The sequence below is a fragment of the Penicillium malachiteum genome, assembly GCF_028827825.1.
Source record: "Penicillium malachiteum strain IBT 17515 chromosome Unknown utg000002l:1.0-8849297.0:1.0-8852440.0, whole genome shotgun sequence".
NCBI classification, from domain to species: domain Eukaryota; kingdom Fungi; phylum Ascomycota; class Eurotiomycetes; order Eurotiales; family Aspergillaceae; genus Penicillium; species Penicillium malachiteum.
The window spans coordinates 2,605,910-2,618,875 of NW_026643095.1; the positions used below are offsets into that span (position 1 = coordinate 2,605,910).

General features: G+C 45.5%; 6 protein-coding genes across 6 annotated transcripts; 3 read left to right on the forward strand and 3 right to left on the reverse strand.

Annotated features, from left to right (window-relative positions):
* Window positions 1-1,150: 1,150 nt before the first annotated feature.
* On the reverse strand, window positions 1,151-1,787 carry N7483_004032 (S-(hydroxymethyl)glutathione synthase; the record flags this gene model as incomplete). The annotated part of the gene is made up of 2 exons (XM_057087469.1): window positions 1,151-1,478; window positions 1,540-1,787. 2 exons carry the CDS (start codon window positions 1,785-1,787, stop codon window positions 1,151-1,153), a joined length of 576 nt encoding a protein of 191 aa, XP_056947298.1.
* Window positions 1,788-2,902: 1,115 nt separating this feature from the next.
* Window positions 2,903-4,488, forward strand: N7483_004033 (IQ calmodulin-binding motif protein; the record flags this gene model as incomplete). Its single annotated transcript, XM_057087470.1, has 5 exons — window positions 2,903-2,971; window positions 3,023-3,105; window positions 3,175-3,976; window positions 4,035-4,180; window positions 4,248-4,488. 5 exons carry the CDS (start codon window positions 2,903-2,905, stop codon window positions 4,486-4,488), a joined length of 1,341 nt encoding a protein of 446 aa, XP_056947299.1.
* Window positions 4,489-4,870: 382 nt separating this feature from the next.
* N7483_004034 (GMC family oxidoreductase) lies at window positions 4,871-6,679 on the reverse strand (the record flags this gene model as incomplete). The annotated part of the gene is made up of 1 exon (XM_057087471.1): window positions 4,871-6,679. The coding sequence occupies one exon, from the start codon at window positions 6,677-6,679 to the stop codon at window positions 4,871-4,873; it is 1,809 nt and encodes a 602-aa protein (XP_056947300.1).
* Window positions 6,680-6,971: 292 nt separating this feature from the next.
* Window positions 6,972-8,408, reverse strand: N7483_004035 (uncharacterized protein; the record flags this gene model as incomplete). Its single annotated transcript, XM_057087472.1, has 2 exons — window positions 6,972-7,857; window positions 7,912-8,408. The coding sequence occupies 2 exons, from the start codon at window positions 8,406-8,408 to the stop codon at window positions 6,972-6,974; spliced, it is 1,383 nt and encodes a 460-aa protein (XP_056947301.1).
* A 1,120-nt stretch (window positions 8,409-9,528) lies between these two features.
* Window positions 9,529-11,205, forward strand: N7483_004036 (acyl-CoA dehydrogenase family protein; the record flags this gene model as incomplete). The annotated part of the gene is made up of 2 exons (XM_057087473.1): window positions 9,529-10,359; window positions 11,098-11,205. 2 exons carry the CDS (start codon window positions 9,529-9,531, stop codon window positions 11,203-11,205), a joined length of 939 nt encoding a protein of 312 aa, XP_056947302.1.
* A 131-nt stretch (window positions 11,206-11,336) lies between these two features.
* Window positions 11,337-12,795, forward strand: N7483_004037 (CaiB/BaiF CoA transferase family protein; the record flags this gene model as incomplete). Its single annotated transcript, XM_057087474.1, has 5 exons — window positions 11,337-11,525; window positions 11,560-11,631; window positions 11,687-11,862; window positions 11,957-12,054; window positions 12,116-12,795. The coding sequence occupies 5 exons, from the start codon at window positions 11,337-11,339 to the stop codon at window positions 12,793-12,795; spliced, it is 1,215 nt and encodes a 404-aa protein (XP_056947303.1).
* Between the last annotated feature and the right edge of the window lie 171 nt (window positions 12,796-12,966).

Consider the following 12,966-nt stretch of genomic DNA (forward strand, 5'->3'; position numbering starts at 1 on the left):
TGTGAATTAGATTTGGATGGTGCACGTGATGGTCGACGTTGAAAAGATGAGACGAAGTTGGAAGCAAACATCATGAGTCAGAAGTGAGAGTTAAGTAATCTATCTATGATATATCAGATGAGAAAAATCAAACATGCTAAAAAGGTGTTTAGCTTTTATAGAATAATATGGTGATGAAGGGAACTATAATTTCTGTTTGAAAGTAAAACTAGTAAAGATAGTCTAGACCAATAACCGACATGTTCGTTTTGATATAAGCTCCTGACTAACAATAACACCCGATATAGCCTAGGAGAATAATTAGGAAATAGAGCTACTTAATGCAAGAAGTATAATGAGTCTCACTTAGAAATGAAACCATGCAACAGGTTTCCATATCCTCGAGATAAGGCATTCTACCCCGGTTTTCCCCCGAATTTTGTGATGAAAAAGAGATAAGATACTACACAAATTGACAAGAGGAAAAACAATTCAAAAGCTCTATAACTGCCATTGGCAATTGCCTTTCAAATGTTGTGATTTAACAAGCTCATATGTCTGAGATTTGAGAAATCCTCCAATCCATTCAATCCAGGATGAAGCCATTCAGTGCACCGTATACTTTATTGACTGATCGTCTCCAAGGTAGAGGTGAATCATCAAAAATTCCAAGGTTATTGAATATTTATTACTTAAACATGTTCAAGTTCAATTGGGTACGAGTCTTGACTCCGACACACATGTGCACCACTCAGGCAGTGGACGTATTATTCGTATTGTTTGAAACGAAGCCTCCAATCAATACTAGTACTAGTAATTTGGCATTGAAAAGTTCCAACCTTGGAAGTTTTGAATGTTTTCAAGTTGTTTTGTTTGAGTTGAATTTGATATTACGCCCAGGTGGACTAGGTACTGGTAGAAGAGCTGCTTGATCAATTGATGTATGTAGTATCATGATGCTCCCAAATGCCTGATGTACTGAGTGCCGAAAAATTGATGGCATTATTGATTCTCTAGAATTTCCAAGGTTGAAGATTTTAATTTAAGTCATTGATACTTCAAGTGCTTCTATGCTACGTGGCACTAATGACTCGGACATACTTAACAGCCTGAGAACTATTCCAAGGTTTTCAGCGCAAATCCGAGTCTCAGAAAAGTATTTGGATACTCATCACAGGTTTGCAAATTTCACGCCGGATTTCTTCGCAGTAAATGTAGCAATCAGATCCATGAGTGGAGGAGAAAGGGCATCATAGGTCTCCAATCCTGCTGACTTGAATTTTGCCCGCACCTCATCCATTCCACTAGGGTTAAAACCCTGTTCAATAATTGATGAGATAAATCCCGCGAATTGTGGTTCCTGCCAGCCCTTCTGATCCGATAATTCAACGTGCACAAAGTCCAGTCCGTGGAAGGCGTGCTCGCGCTCGATACGACCGAACAGGTGGGTACCGCATTCCTTGCATGCGTGGCGAAGAATGACAGCCGAGGGGTCGACCCTATAGAAGTGTTAGCAATTTTGAGCGGGCCCAACTGGCATTGGATTTGATTAGCACATACACTTGAAGCTTCGACTCGTTGGCGGTGACTTGAACCTGGTCTCGAGGTACAACGCCCACAACTGAGAATAGGGCACCGGAGGGCTTCCAGCACTTGGAACAACCGCAAGCGTGATTGTGCGCAACATTGCTCTTCAATGTCACGATCACTTGATTGGATGAGCATTGGCAGCGAAGACTGCCACCTGGGAAGGCAGGATCGCCCTTGGCGATACCATTGTCGATAAGAGGGTGTAAAGAGGGTGTCATATCGAACTATGTCTTGTGAAAATGAATTTGCGGATATTTTGTATGAAATCAGCGACCAGCGTGTTCAGGACGTTATATATCCCAGGTGACGGTTTCAGATTTCGTGATATTACTAGTAGCATAGATCTGATGGAGTTTGACAAGAATGCCCAGGTGTGGACCGGCCTCCTCAATAGCCCCATCTTTCTCCTCATGAGGGGAGAACATGGACGGCTTAACTTCCCGAGACCCCGGTCGCGTATAGATAGGTCCCGCCCATACCCGGCTTTGACGTGATCGTACTCCGTGGTGGGGTTTCTCGAAGCGGCAAGAATATCCTGCGGCGACTAGGGAGATACGCCGACTGGTTGACATTTCATGAGGGGGAGGGATCGCTTGAACTCCAACGGGAGGCGACCCGAACCTCCGTGTGGTTGCAACATTACCAACATTGCAACGAAGGGCGGATATCTTCAATGATCGAGTAATATTATCTCGTAAATTACTTGAAGTTCAATCGCTGGTTGTTATCCTGACTGATTCAGAAGGCAATTAGAGGATTAAACCTTGGGATCCTATGTAGCGAGATATGAGCTCGAAACCATGCAAACCTCGGAACTTGAAGGTTCAATAGCTCATCTCAAATCCAAGCCCAAGATGGAGAGAGACATTCAGAATTCCATAAAGTGACTTGGGAATAGATTAACCGTATTATATATTAGACCATGCAAAACGCACTCACAAGGTCCTCCCAACCTTGGGAGCAAATGGCCAAACCCACTCTAGGGGCTTTGGCACCGCTGGATAGTGATCTGGCCGACAGTTCGGCCGCTAATTCACAGCTGAATAGTCAACTGGTTTGATGGCCTGAGCATCGATACTGATGCCTGAGGCAAGAAAAATGACTCAGCATTATTATCGCTTATCTCTTATCTTATCGATCACAACCATGACCGAATGTGGGTCACTTCCCCGGGCCAACTCGCGCATCCATGTTTCTTCCAAGGTTGTTCCTGGGTTCCAAATTAGAAAAATTTGTTTGATTCGAAAGGAATATAGACCATCGCATACAACTAGTTTGTCGAAACCAAACGCAGCTCTTTATATTCGATCTCCAAGCCAAAAACAACAAAAGTATGGAGGGGACCCTTGATGACGTCACAGCCTACGTGGGCCTCGAAGACAAGGCTGCGCGCACAATTCAGGTAAGACAAGTGTGAGAGAATGGAATTTAGGATTTGAGTGCTAATAAAAAGCGAAAAAGAGAGTGTACCGTGGCTACCGAACTCGGCGAGAAATTCAAGGTTGCGGAGTTGCAGCGTCTACAAGAGAGCTCGAGGTGAGCAATTTCTAGTTGAAGAAGCTCTGCAATCCGACTGACAACCATTTTTATCGCCCAGAATCGCAGAGATAAAGCTCAAAAATCCGATGAAGAGAGTGGAATAAGATTTGACGAAAGCGATGACAATGATACAAGTCCTGCTCGCAAGAACTGGCAACGAGCCGTTAACGTTGCGATTAGAGCCGGTGGGGATGATAATCGACTGGCAGACTCCAGTACACAACCTGAAGAGAAGCCATCTAGAAGACTCCAGCCTTTCAGAAAAGGATCACCAAAGATGATAGATCTACAATATTTCTTGGAGATGGTCGACGCGAAACACCGCCATGGTAGTAACCTCCGGGCTTATCATACCGTGTGGAAGAACTCTCCATCGAACGAGAACTTCTTCTACTGGCTCGATCATGGCGAAGGAAAAGACTTGGACCTTCCGCATCGTCCGAGACAAAGGCTTGAGAAACAGGAAGTACGATATCTGACTCCCGAAGAACGTTGGAACTATATGGTCAAGATAGACGATGACGGCTTGTTCCGATGGGCGAAGAATAATGACCTTGTGGAGACAGACAGTAAACGCTTCAAGGACAGCCTCCACGGAGTGGTACGGATCGATGATGAGACCCCCACATTTCAAGGCAACTCAATCGCCGAAAGTTCTGGATCTGGATTTGAATCTGAGACATCCTCAGCATCTTCTCTCTCCCCTGAAACGCCTCCAGATAGGGAAAGCAATGGCGAGGCTCAGCTATCCACACAGGAAGACTATGAGCTCGATAAGGCCGTCAAGAAGTTTTCTTATATCAAGCCAGAGGCAATCTATGATCACTTTGCCAGCAGCCTCTCTGTAAAAGACGGGATGTGGATTTTTGTGAGTATTCATTTATATCTCTAGTTATGTGGCTTCTGACAATAGCTGTGATGAATAGGTTGCCGACACATCATTTCGAATTTACATTGGAATAAAGGAGCCCGGTGCTTTTCAACATTCGTCTTTTCTTAGAGGTGGTCGTATTGCCGCAGCTGGGATGCTCAAGATCCGACATGGTCAGCTAAGAAGCCTGGCTCCACTGAGGTGAGTTCAAAATTAAGAGCAGAACTCTCATCCCGCACATAAGGCAATTTATTCTAACCCAATCAAGTGGCCACTATCGACCCCATGTTGCCAACTTCCGAGCTTTTCATCACTCTCTACAAGAGCGAGGAGTCGACCTGTCACGGATCTCTATCAGCAAGTCTTATGCCGTTCTGGCCGGAATCGAGGGATACACTTTGACCAAGCGCAAGGTGCATTCAGTACAAGAGAAGCTCGGGGAGGTAAAACAAAAGCTCCATCCGGGATGTCGCAATGGAAAAGGCTTCAGAATAACGACTCGACCTTGAATTACGAAGACTCATGATCAATGAAATATACTTGATATTAATGCAAGCCGTGTTGATTGAACCATAAACCTACGTATCCCGGGAGTCTTAGAACACTTATTGTTTCATCGCCTGGGAAAATTTTCAATAAAATAGATTCAAAGTACATATGAAATACAATATTCATTCATGAGAATCCAGGGGCTCAGGAATTATTTTGAAATAGCCTGAGGTGCTCAGGTGTGAAGTTTAGTGTGCTTCATTAATCGGATTAAACCCCTACATAACTTGAACTTGAAGTCGTCCCAAATATATTCCAAGGTTCTGAATTGAATTTGTGAGATAGGTATTGGCTACATAAGGGCAAATGAAATTGGCTTGAAAGAAAAACAAAATTGAAAGATCAATCTTTCTGGACAGAATGTGACTCGGAATAATCAGCAAGAATAAAGTCTGACAGCTTAACCGCCATTCCGTATAGCAATGCGGATGTATGTGCGGAAACTTGAGTGGGCACAATAGAAGCGTCAATAATGCGAAGATTCGGAATGCCGTAGACTCGACCGAAAGGATCTACTACACCACCGAGCTCCTTTGCCATCATTGAGCAGGTTCCAATAGCGTGATAGTTGGGCTGGAAATTCCGAGTGACGTGTGACACCCAGTCATCGACTGTCGCATTCTGGGGAACTGTAGATCCAGGGAATCTCTCTTCCTGAATGTAATGCCGGATAGATGAGTCTTTGGTAAGATTTCGTACAAGCTGAGATGCAGCCGCTTGCGCATATCTATCCAGGTCGTTCTCTAGGTATCTTGGATTGAGGGCGACCTTCCAAAGATATGGATCACTATCCAAGATGTGGATATAGCCTCTGGTGAAGGGAAGTAGAATCCAAGCCGAATATCCCAATGACTTTGGGCTCACGTCCATGAATATCTCTGCATATGCCACGTTGTGCTTCAAGACCCAGTCACGGTACATCTCCATCTGGACTTTTAGAGCCGTGGTATTGCCAAATCCACCATTTGATACTGCATCTCGAGCCCATTGATCCAGTTGGGAGTCTAGTAGTCCACGAGCAGTAGTGAGAGAAGAACCTTTGAATATCTCATTCCAGGTCGCAAAATAGATAGCCTGTCCTTGACCTCCACCTCTTGAGTGTATGAGGGTTGAGAGAGCAGTAGTTGTCTGATCTTGAAGATTTTGCCCAACTGGAAGATCAATGATCTGGTCAACCTTTGCGGTTTCTAAAATAGACTTGACTCCTATTCCAGAGTATTCTAAGATAAGAGGACTGACAAGAGCACCAGCGGCTAAGATAACCTCGTGTTTGGCAAAAACCTCAAATTGTTCACCATCAGTGCCAAAGTCAACTCCCTTTGCGCGATAGGATGAGCTCTTTTCATCAATTAAGACCTTTCCGACACGCTGACCAACAAGGATCCATAAGTTTTGTCGATCAATAATAGGAAGTAGTAGCTCCCTCGCTGCATCTGACCGAGTTTGGTTCTCATGGATAGTGTTGAGGAACATCGATACTCCGCGAGGATCACCGCAGCTTAGATCCTTTTGTGTGGAAACACCATGCCGAGCCATCATTTTCATAAATGATGGAATAATAGGGGAGTACTGGGACCCATCATCTCTAACACTAACATGTATTGCACCGTTATCTCCATGACAATGAGGGTCAAAGAAGTGACCGGCTTCAATTTGCTTGCGAGATGGATGGTGGGCATGCTCCATCTCACGTATGTAAGAGGAAAGATTTTTCCAATTCCATCCTCTGTTTCCGAGATGGGATTCCCAAGAGTCAATTTGGATTTTTGCCGGACTGGTATATGAGGCGCCGTTGATCAATGTTGATCCACCTAAACCGTTTCCTGAATGGATGATCAATGGGCGCCCATTGATATCTAGCGACACAGTCTGGAAGCTATGATCAAGTGAAGTCCCAAAGCCTTGACCAAAACCGGTGACACTCTCAACGATAGGACCCCGAGTAGACTGGAAGAAACCACTTTCAATCACCAGTACGGTGATGTCTTTATTTTTGGTCAATCTAGCCGCAGCTGTGAGACCAGTCAGTCCACCACCCACGATAATAAAGTCATATTCTTTCTTGGCAACTTGGAGAGGATTTTTGAGAATAGATAATGCTGCAATACGGTGTGCCAGTGAGAATAGAATGAAATAAGTGGCGAGGTGCATTGTGGAACTCGAAGTCTCTGGAAATGGTAGTGAAGAAGAATCCCAAGGTAAAGAATTATCGTAAAACTATCTATCAATGGAAGTTCAAACGGTCAAATAGGACTGCAGCTCTGAGGCACTAATATAGACATCTGATCTTTGCGCTTCAGCCAGGAAATGATCTAGTGATTGGAAAAAGAGTAACTTGAAATAATGGCATGGTTAAATTTCTTAAAAATCATTAGGCTCTGATGGATAAAAATATCTCAGACAATCTCTCCTGCGGGGGGAGGAGGGGGATTTGTCTCAGCGATTACATACGAGCTCGAAGCTTTCCGGCAGTATCCTGTAAAACATAGTCCTGGCGCTTTGTCTTGCTGCGAACACGTTCCCCATCCTCTGGAGTGATATAACGAGCCTCAACAGCAGGATTATATCCCAGCCCAGAAACCTTTTCCACATCATCATTAGACACTACGTGGTTTGGTTGCCCATCTGCTCTCCTGTAGATAGTGACAACGACTGCACCTCCAAGTCCTAAGTTATGCTGCAAAGCCACGTCTGAATTTTGAACAAGGCGGTTATTTGCCCAGCCACGAAGCTGCCAAGTAAGCTCCGCACATTGGGCAAGCCCAGTTGCCCCAAGGGGATGTCCCTTGGAGATTAACCCTCCCGAAGGATTTATAACCGGGCCACGACCGCCATAGGTAATATCACCTCGACGAACCATCTCATGGGCCTTGCCTGGCTCTGAGAATTCCAATGCATCTAGAAGCAGTAGCTCATTGGTGGAAAAGCAGTCATGAAGCTCGCATACTTTAATATCCTTAGCTTCAACTTGAGCTTCCTTCATGGCGAGGCGAGCTGCTTCTCTTGACATATCGATTCCGACAAGATCAATTGCACTTCGGGAATATACTTCAGGTCCATCGGTCATCAGCTGCTGACCTGCTATAAGGATTGCCTGGGATTTGAGATCGGGGCGAGCATCTAGGAAGCACTGTGAAACAATTACCGCAGCGCCTGCTCCATCACTGGTTGGCGAGCACTGGAGCTTGGTCAGAGGTCCATACACTGGAGTTGAATTGAGAATCTCATCCAGAGAGTAGGGTGTGCGAAACTGGGCATAAGGGTTGCGTTGAGAATGCTCGTGAGAGATTCGCGCTATTTCGGCATAATCCTTCGCCGTGGCACCGAATCTATGTCAAGGGTTAAGACCACCGATCCCGGTATTGCAGAGAGAAGTGACTCACTTGTCCATGTACTCTTGCCCGGCATTTCCAAAATACTGCGCATTTCGTGGCGCATTGTGCTTCCCGTATGTGTCCTCCATCATCGTTGTCGAGGGCCCCAAGGGACTAGGGCGATCATCCCAGACACTCTTGATGGACCCTGGACGCATTTGCTCAAATCCGATCACCAGTATACAGTCAACTAGACCACCTTGTATCATTCTGCGAGCCAGGTGGAGCCCGGTTGATCCTGTAGCACAGGCATTGTTGGTGTTGTATATCGGGATTCCCGTCATGCCGAACTGGTAAAAGATGCGCTGAGATGCTGTTGTATCGCCATAACAATAGCAGCCAATCCCGGTCTGCACATCGTCATAATCAATCTCAGCATCGATCATTGCCTTGACTCCGGCCTCGTATCCAAGCTCGGGATACTCCCGGGTACGCCGTGGCTTGAGAAATTGAGTCAGGCCCACGCCAAGGACGTACGCCTGATTTGATGAATGTTGCGAAGCCATATTTGAATTGAAATTGATATCATGTGCCGACAATTATTTGGATAGAAGAACCAGGGATATTCCAGGAAAAATCGCGGCCAATAAGTGATAATAGTAGCCGAGGGGTCCGAGGTAAGTGTTGTGGCCCCCCTCACTTCCACGATCGATATACAGCCGAGCTGAGAACAGGAATGCAAATTAGGATGGAATAATCAGAAAGTGATGGATCCCCTAGTAGAAAGTCTCGGTAAGCCAGTCGGCTATATGAGATGTAAGATGTAAGATGACTTGGATCTTGGTGAGGTTCAAATTGAACTGAGCATAGCGGTTCGGAGTGTAATTTCATGCTTGTCTCACTTAAAACCACCACTATGACAATAATATGTAGCTAGTAAGTAAAAATGGCACCAATAATTTCTGAATATACATGAATTCACTAAGTATCTTGGCCAAATAATACACTGCATTCGTGAAGAGGAGCCTGGTATTTTCAACATCGTCATTACCCCATACTCGGCGTTAATCGGCCACCCCGCATTTCAATCCCCGCAAAATACAGAACTCTACACTGGCATACTATATCCATAGAGCACAACCGGAATCCACAATCTTGGAAATGACTTGGTGGGCAATAGTCCTCCAACGCATCTAATGGCTTCTTACTCGCAATTATCAAGGTTGGTGACCCTGGTAAGTGATAGTGACTGACTTGAAACCTTGAAAGTGGCAGGAGGTGATATTCATATTAATCTACTTAGAGACAACACGAAGACAAACCACATTGTGGTGGCCATCTTATTCAAGACTCCCAACCTATCCATTTCAGCGACCGAGAAAGTTACATGCACGCGCCACCGAGTTCCTTCAGAGTCAAGACCCAGACTTGTCCGAGTCCCAGCGAATGGTACGAGAATCAATTGCAAAAATATGCTCGGATTTCCCAGATGAATATTGGGCTCAGGTGAATAGCTCTCATCAATTTCCAAAGGAGCTTTATGACGCACTAGCCCATCAGGGGTGGTTGGGAATTTGTTTACCCCAGCGCTATGGCGGCTCTGAGCTGGGGATATCTGAGGCTGCAGTGATGATGCAAACTATTTCGGAGTCCGGGGCTGGAATGACGGGGGCCTCGTCTGTTCATATGAACATATTTGGCTTAGAGCCTGTGGCAAAATTTGGAAGTGATGAACAGCGAGAGAGATGGCTGCCCCCGCTGATTGCTGGTCGTGAACGGGCGTGTTTCGGTGTTACTGAACCTAACACTGGTCTCGACACACTCAAGCTTCAATCTACTGCGCGACGGTCAGGCGATGAATATACTCTATCTGGACAGAAAATATGGATTTCAACAGCCCAGCAAGCGCAGAAGATTTTGATTCTTGTGCGTACGACACCACGCGACCAAGTTCAAAAACCTACACAAGGACTATCCCTCTTCTACACCGATTTGCAGGTACCTCAAGTGCAGATCACTGAGATTGCAAAAATGGGACGAGCCGCCGTGGATACCAATACGCTATTCTTTGATAACTGGAAAGTGCCAATCTACGACCGGATAGGAATGGAAGACGACGGATTCCGAATGATTCTACATGGGATGAATGCTGAAAGAATTCTCATCGGAGCTGAAGCTCTTGGACTCGGATTTGCAGCTATTCGACGAGCTGCACTATATGCCCAAGAACGTGAGGTTTTTGGTCGTCTAATTGGCAAGAACCAAGGTATCCAACATCCACTTGCTGACAGCTGGATGAAGCTGGAGGCAGCGCGCTTGATGATCTATCAAGCCGCCCGGCTCTACGATCAAGGGTATACAGGCGGAGAGTATGCAAATGCTGGGAAATATCTAGCAGCTGAGGCTGCATTTGAAGCTTGCGAAAGAGCAATTCTTGCTCATGGAGGAATGGGATATGCCAAAGAGTATCATGTTGAACGTTATCTTCGAGAGGTCTTCATTCCACGTATCGCCCCGGTGAGTCGTGAAATGATCATGAATTACGTTGCGGAGCAAGTTCTAGGACTTCCAAAGTCATATTGAACAAGAAAACAAAGAGAAAAGAAAAAAAGAAATCTTAAATCCAGCAAGGTCAGGGATCGAACCCAGGAGCTTCAAAATCAGAAATGCGTGGGCAGCCCCGGTGGCCTCACTTGACACATTCATCCCCAGCACATAATCTCTTCTATCTCCATCAATTATCTTTATTTTGAGGATTTGAAAGTTTGAATGGAAAATGAAAAGCTAGAAGTATAATAGGTAAAAAAAAATAAAAAATTGAAAAAAAAGTCATTATCCCTAGCCGTAGCTAGATGCCCTCCCGCCCGCAGGTATTTTCTCTGCCACTGAAACTAGGCCCGGCATACCTAATTTCAGTACCTTTGTCCCCGTCGAGTCTGGGTCGCCGACCGCTCTAAGCCGCTAGGCCAGGCAGGGCAGAGATATTACAAGGGAAGCCTGTCACTCAAATTTATGGGAACTCTGTTTCCTTGAATGGCTGACTCTCTACTCCGTACTATTTACCTTAACCTTTGTTATATTAAATTTCGTCTTCTCGATATAGCACGTTTAATAAAATGGACATCTCGAACACACGCACATGTCCATTCTCGAAGTTCCACAGGTCACAGTAAACATTGATAACCTTGGAAATGGATGGAAAGACCAGCCAAACGAGTATGGAAAACACATGTGCACACTACGCGCCAGATCAAGCTTGAGATTCTGATGGAAATGTACCGGAAGACCCTCTTGTCGCCTTTCTCAGGTTATAATGGTCTCGGAGAAACCGCGGCATTTAAACAAGGAAGAGGGGACTTCTAATGTTGGGGGACTCCGGACTCGGCTATGCGGGGGTAAGGCCGAATAAACAGAAAACTATTATTATGAGAGCTTCCTACTAGTGAATTTCATATTTCACACCCATAACTCATCTTGCTCTATAGTTACACATCATGATCAAATTGGCCACCTTAAGTATTTCAAAGAGTGCCCGACAGCTGTTGCCATCTACTTTCGACAGATGCTTGGGCCTGCGCAGGAACCATACCGCAGCCCAAGGACACGGTCCTTTGCATGGAGTTAAAGTCATTGACCTGACGAGAGTTCTAGCTGTACGGAGTTCTGAGACGGGAATATTCCGAGTCTGTCTATGCTGACAAGTTAAATCGTTTGCAGGGTCCATTCTGCACACAGATTCTTGCTGATTATGGTGCCGACGTCCTCAAGATTGAGAACCCCAAAGGAGGAGTAAGTTTGAAATCGAAATAGCAAAGATATTGGAGGACCTGTTTAACCTTCTTAGGATGATACTCGACTATGGCGAACGGCCGCGGAAAAGAAAATTTGGAAGTCGACACAAAAAGATATCTCGGCTTATTTCTGTACAATCAATCGGAATAAGCGGTCGATGACCCTTAATCTAAAACAGCAGACAGGATGTGATGTTTTGTTTCGTCTTGTGAAAGAAGCAGACGTAGTGTGAGTCTGTAATCATAGATTCATTCTATGATTGCCTCTTTGCAGTTCCATATTACCTTTTGGTAATAGGCATGAAGAATTCTGACTATTCCAGGGTTGATAACTTTGTGCCCGGGAAGATGGACGAACTCGGGATTGGGTACGAATCTCTTCGGAAGTTCAACCCATTAATAATTCATGCTAGCGTTTCTGGTCAGTCTCCAAATTAGAGTTGATGTTGATGTTCTTGATGACTGAAAGGTGGCACATACAGGTTATGGTGCAAGTGGCCCATACGCCAAGCGAGCAGGTTACGATGCTATTGTTGCTGCTGAGGCAGGGATGTTACACATCACTGGGGAGAGAGACGGACAGCCCACACGCCCAGGACTCGGAATGACCGACATGAGCACTGGATTGTATCTTCATGGCGCCATCATGGCTGCTTTGTTCTCCCGCGAAAAGACTGGGAAAGGGCAGAAAATCGATGCCTCATTATTTGAAACCCAGGTGGCCTTGCTGTCCAATGTGGCGATGTCATGGCTGAATGCTGGGGAGGTCGCTCAACGTTGGGGAACTGCACACCCAAGTATAGTTCCATATCAGGCTTTCAAAACGAAGGATTCGTACCTAGTCTTTGGTGCTACAAATAACCGACAGTTCCAAGTACTGTGCAAATTGCTGGGCCGCACAGATCTGGCGACAGATGCTCGTTTTGCTGACAACAATTCTCGATTGAAGAATCGAAAAGAGCTAACTGCAACTCTCAGTGAAATTCTCATTTCCAAGCCAACAACCGAATGGATGAGAAGACTGGAAGGGAGTGGAATGCCCTATGGGCCGATCAACTCCATTGATTCAGTATTTTCCCACCCACAAACAGCAGCCAGGAGAATGGTACAGACTTTGCCATTTGATGCCCTTTCCTGTGGTGAGCTTAAGCTTCTAGGTTAGTGATTTGTTTGGTGAAAGAAAGTGGTTCTCCATTAATCTCAAATCTAGGGAACCCTGTTAAATTCAGTGAAACAGCGCCTCAAATTTTGTCGGCACCACCCAAGCTAGGAGAGCATACAAGGACGGTTTTGAAGGACATGGGACTTTCAGAAATCGAAATCCAAGGGTTGA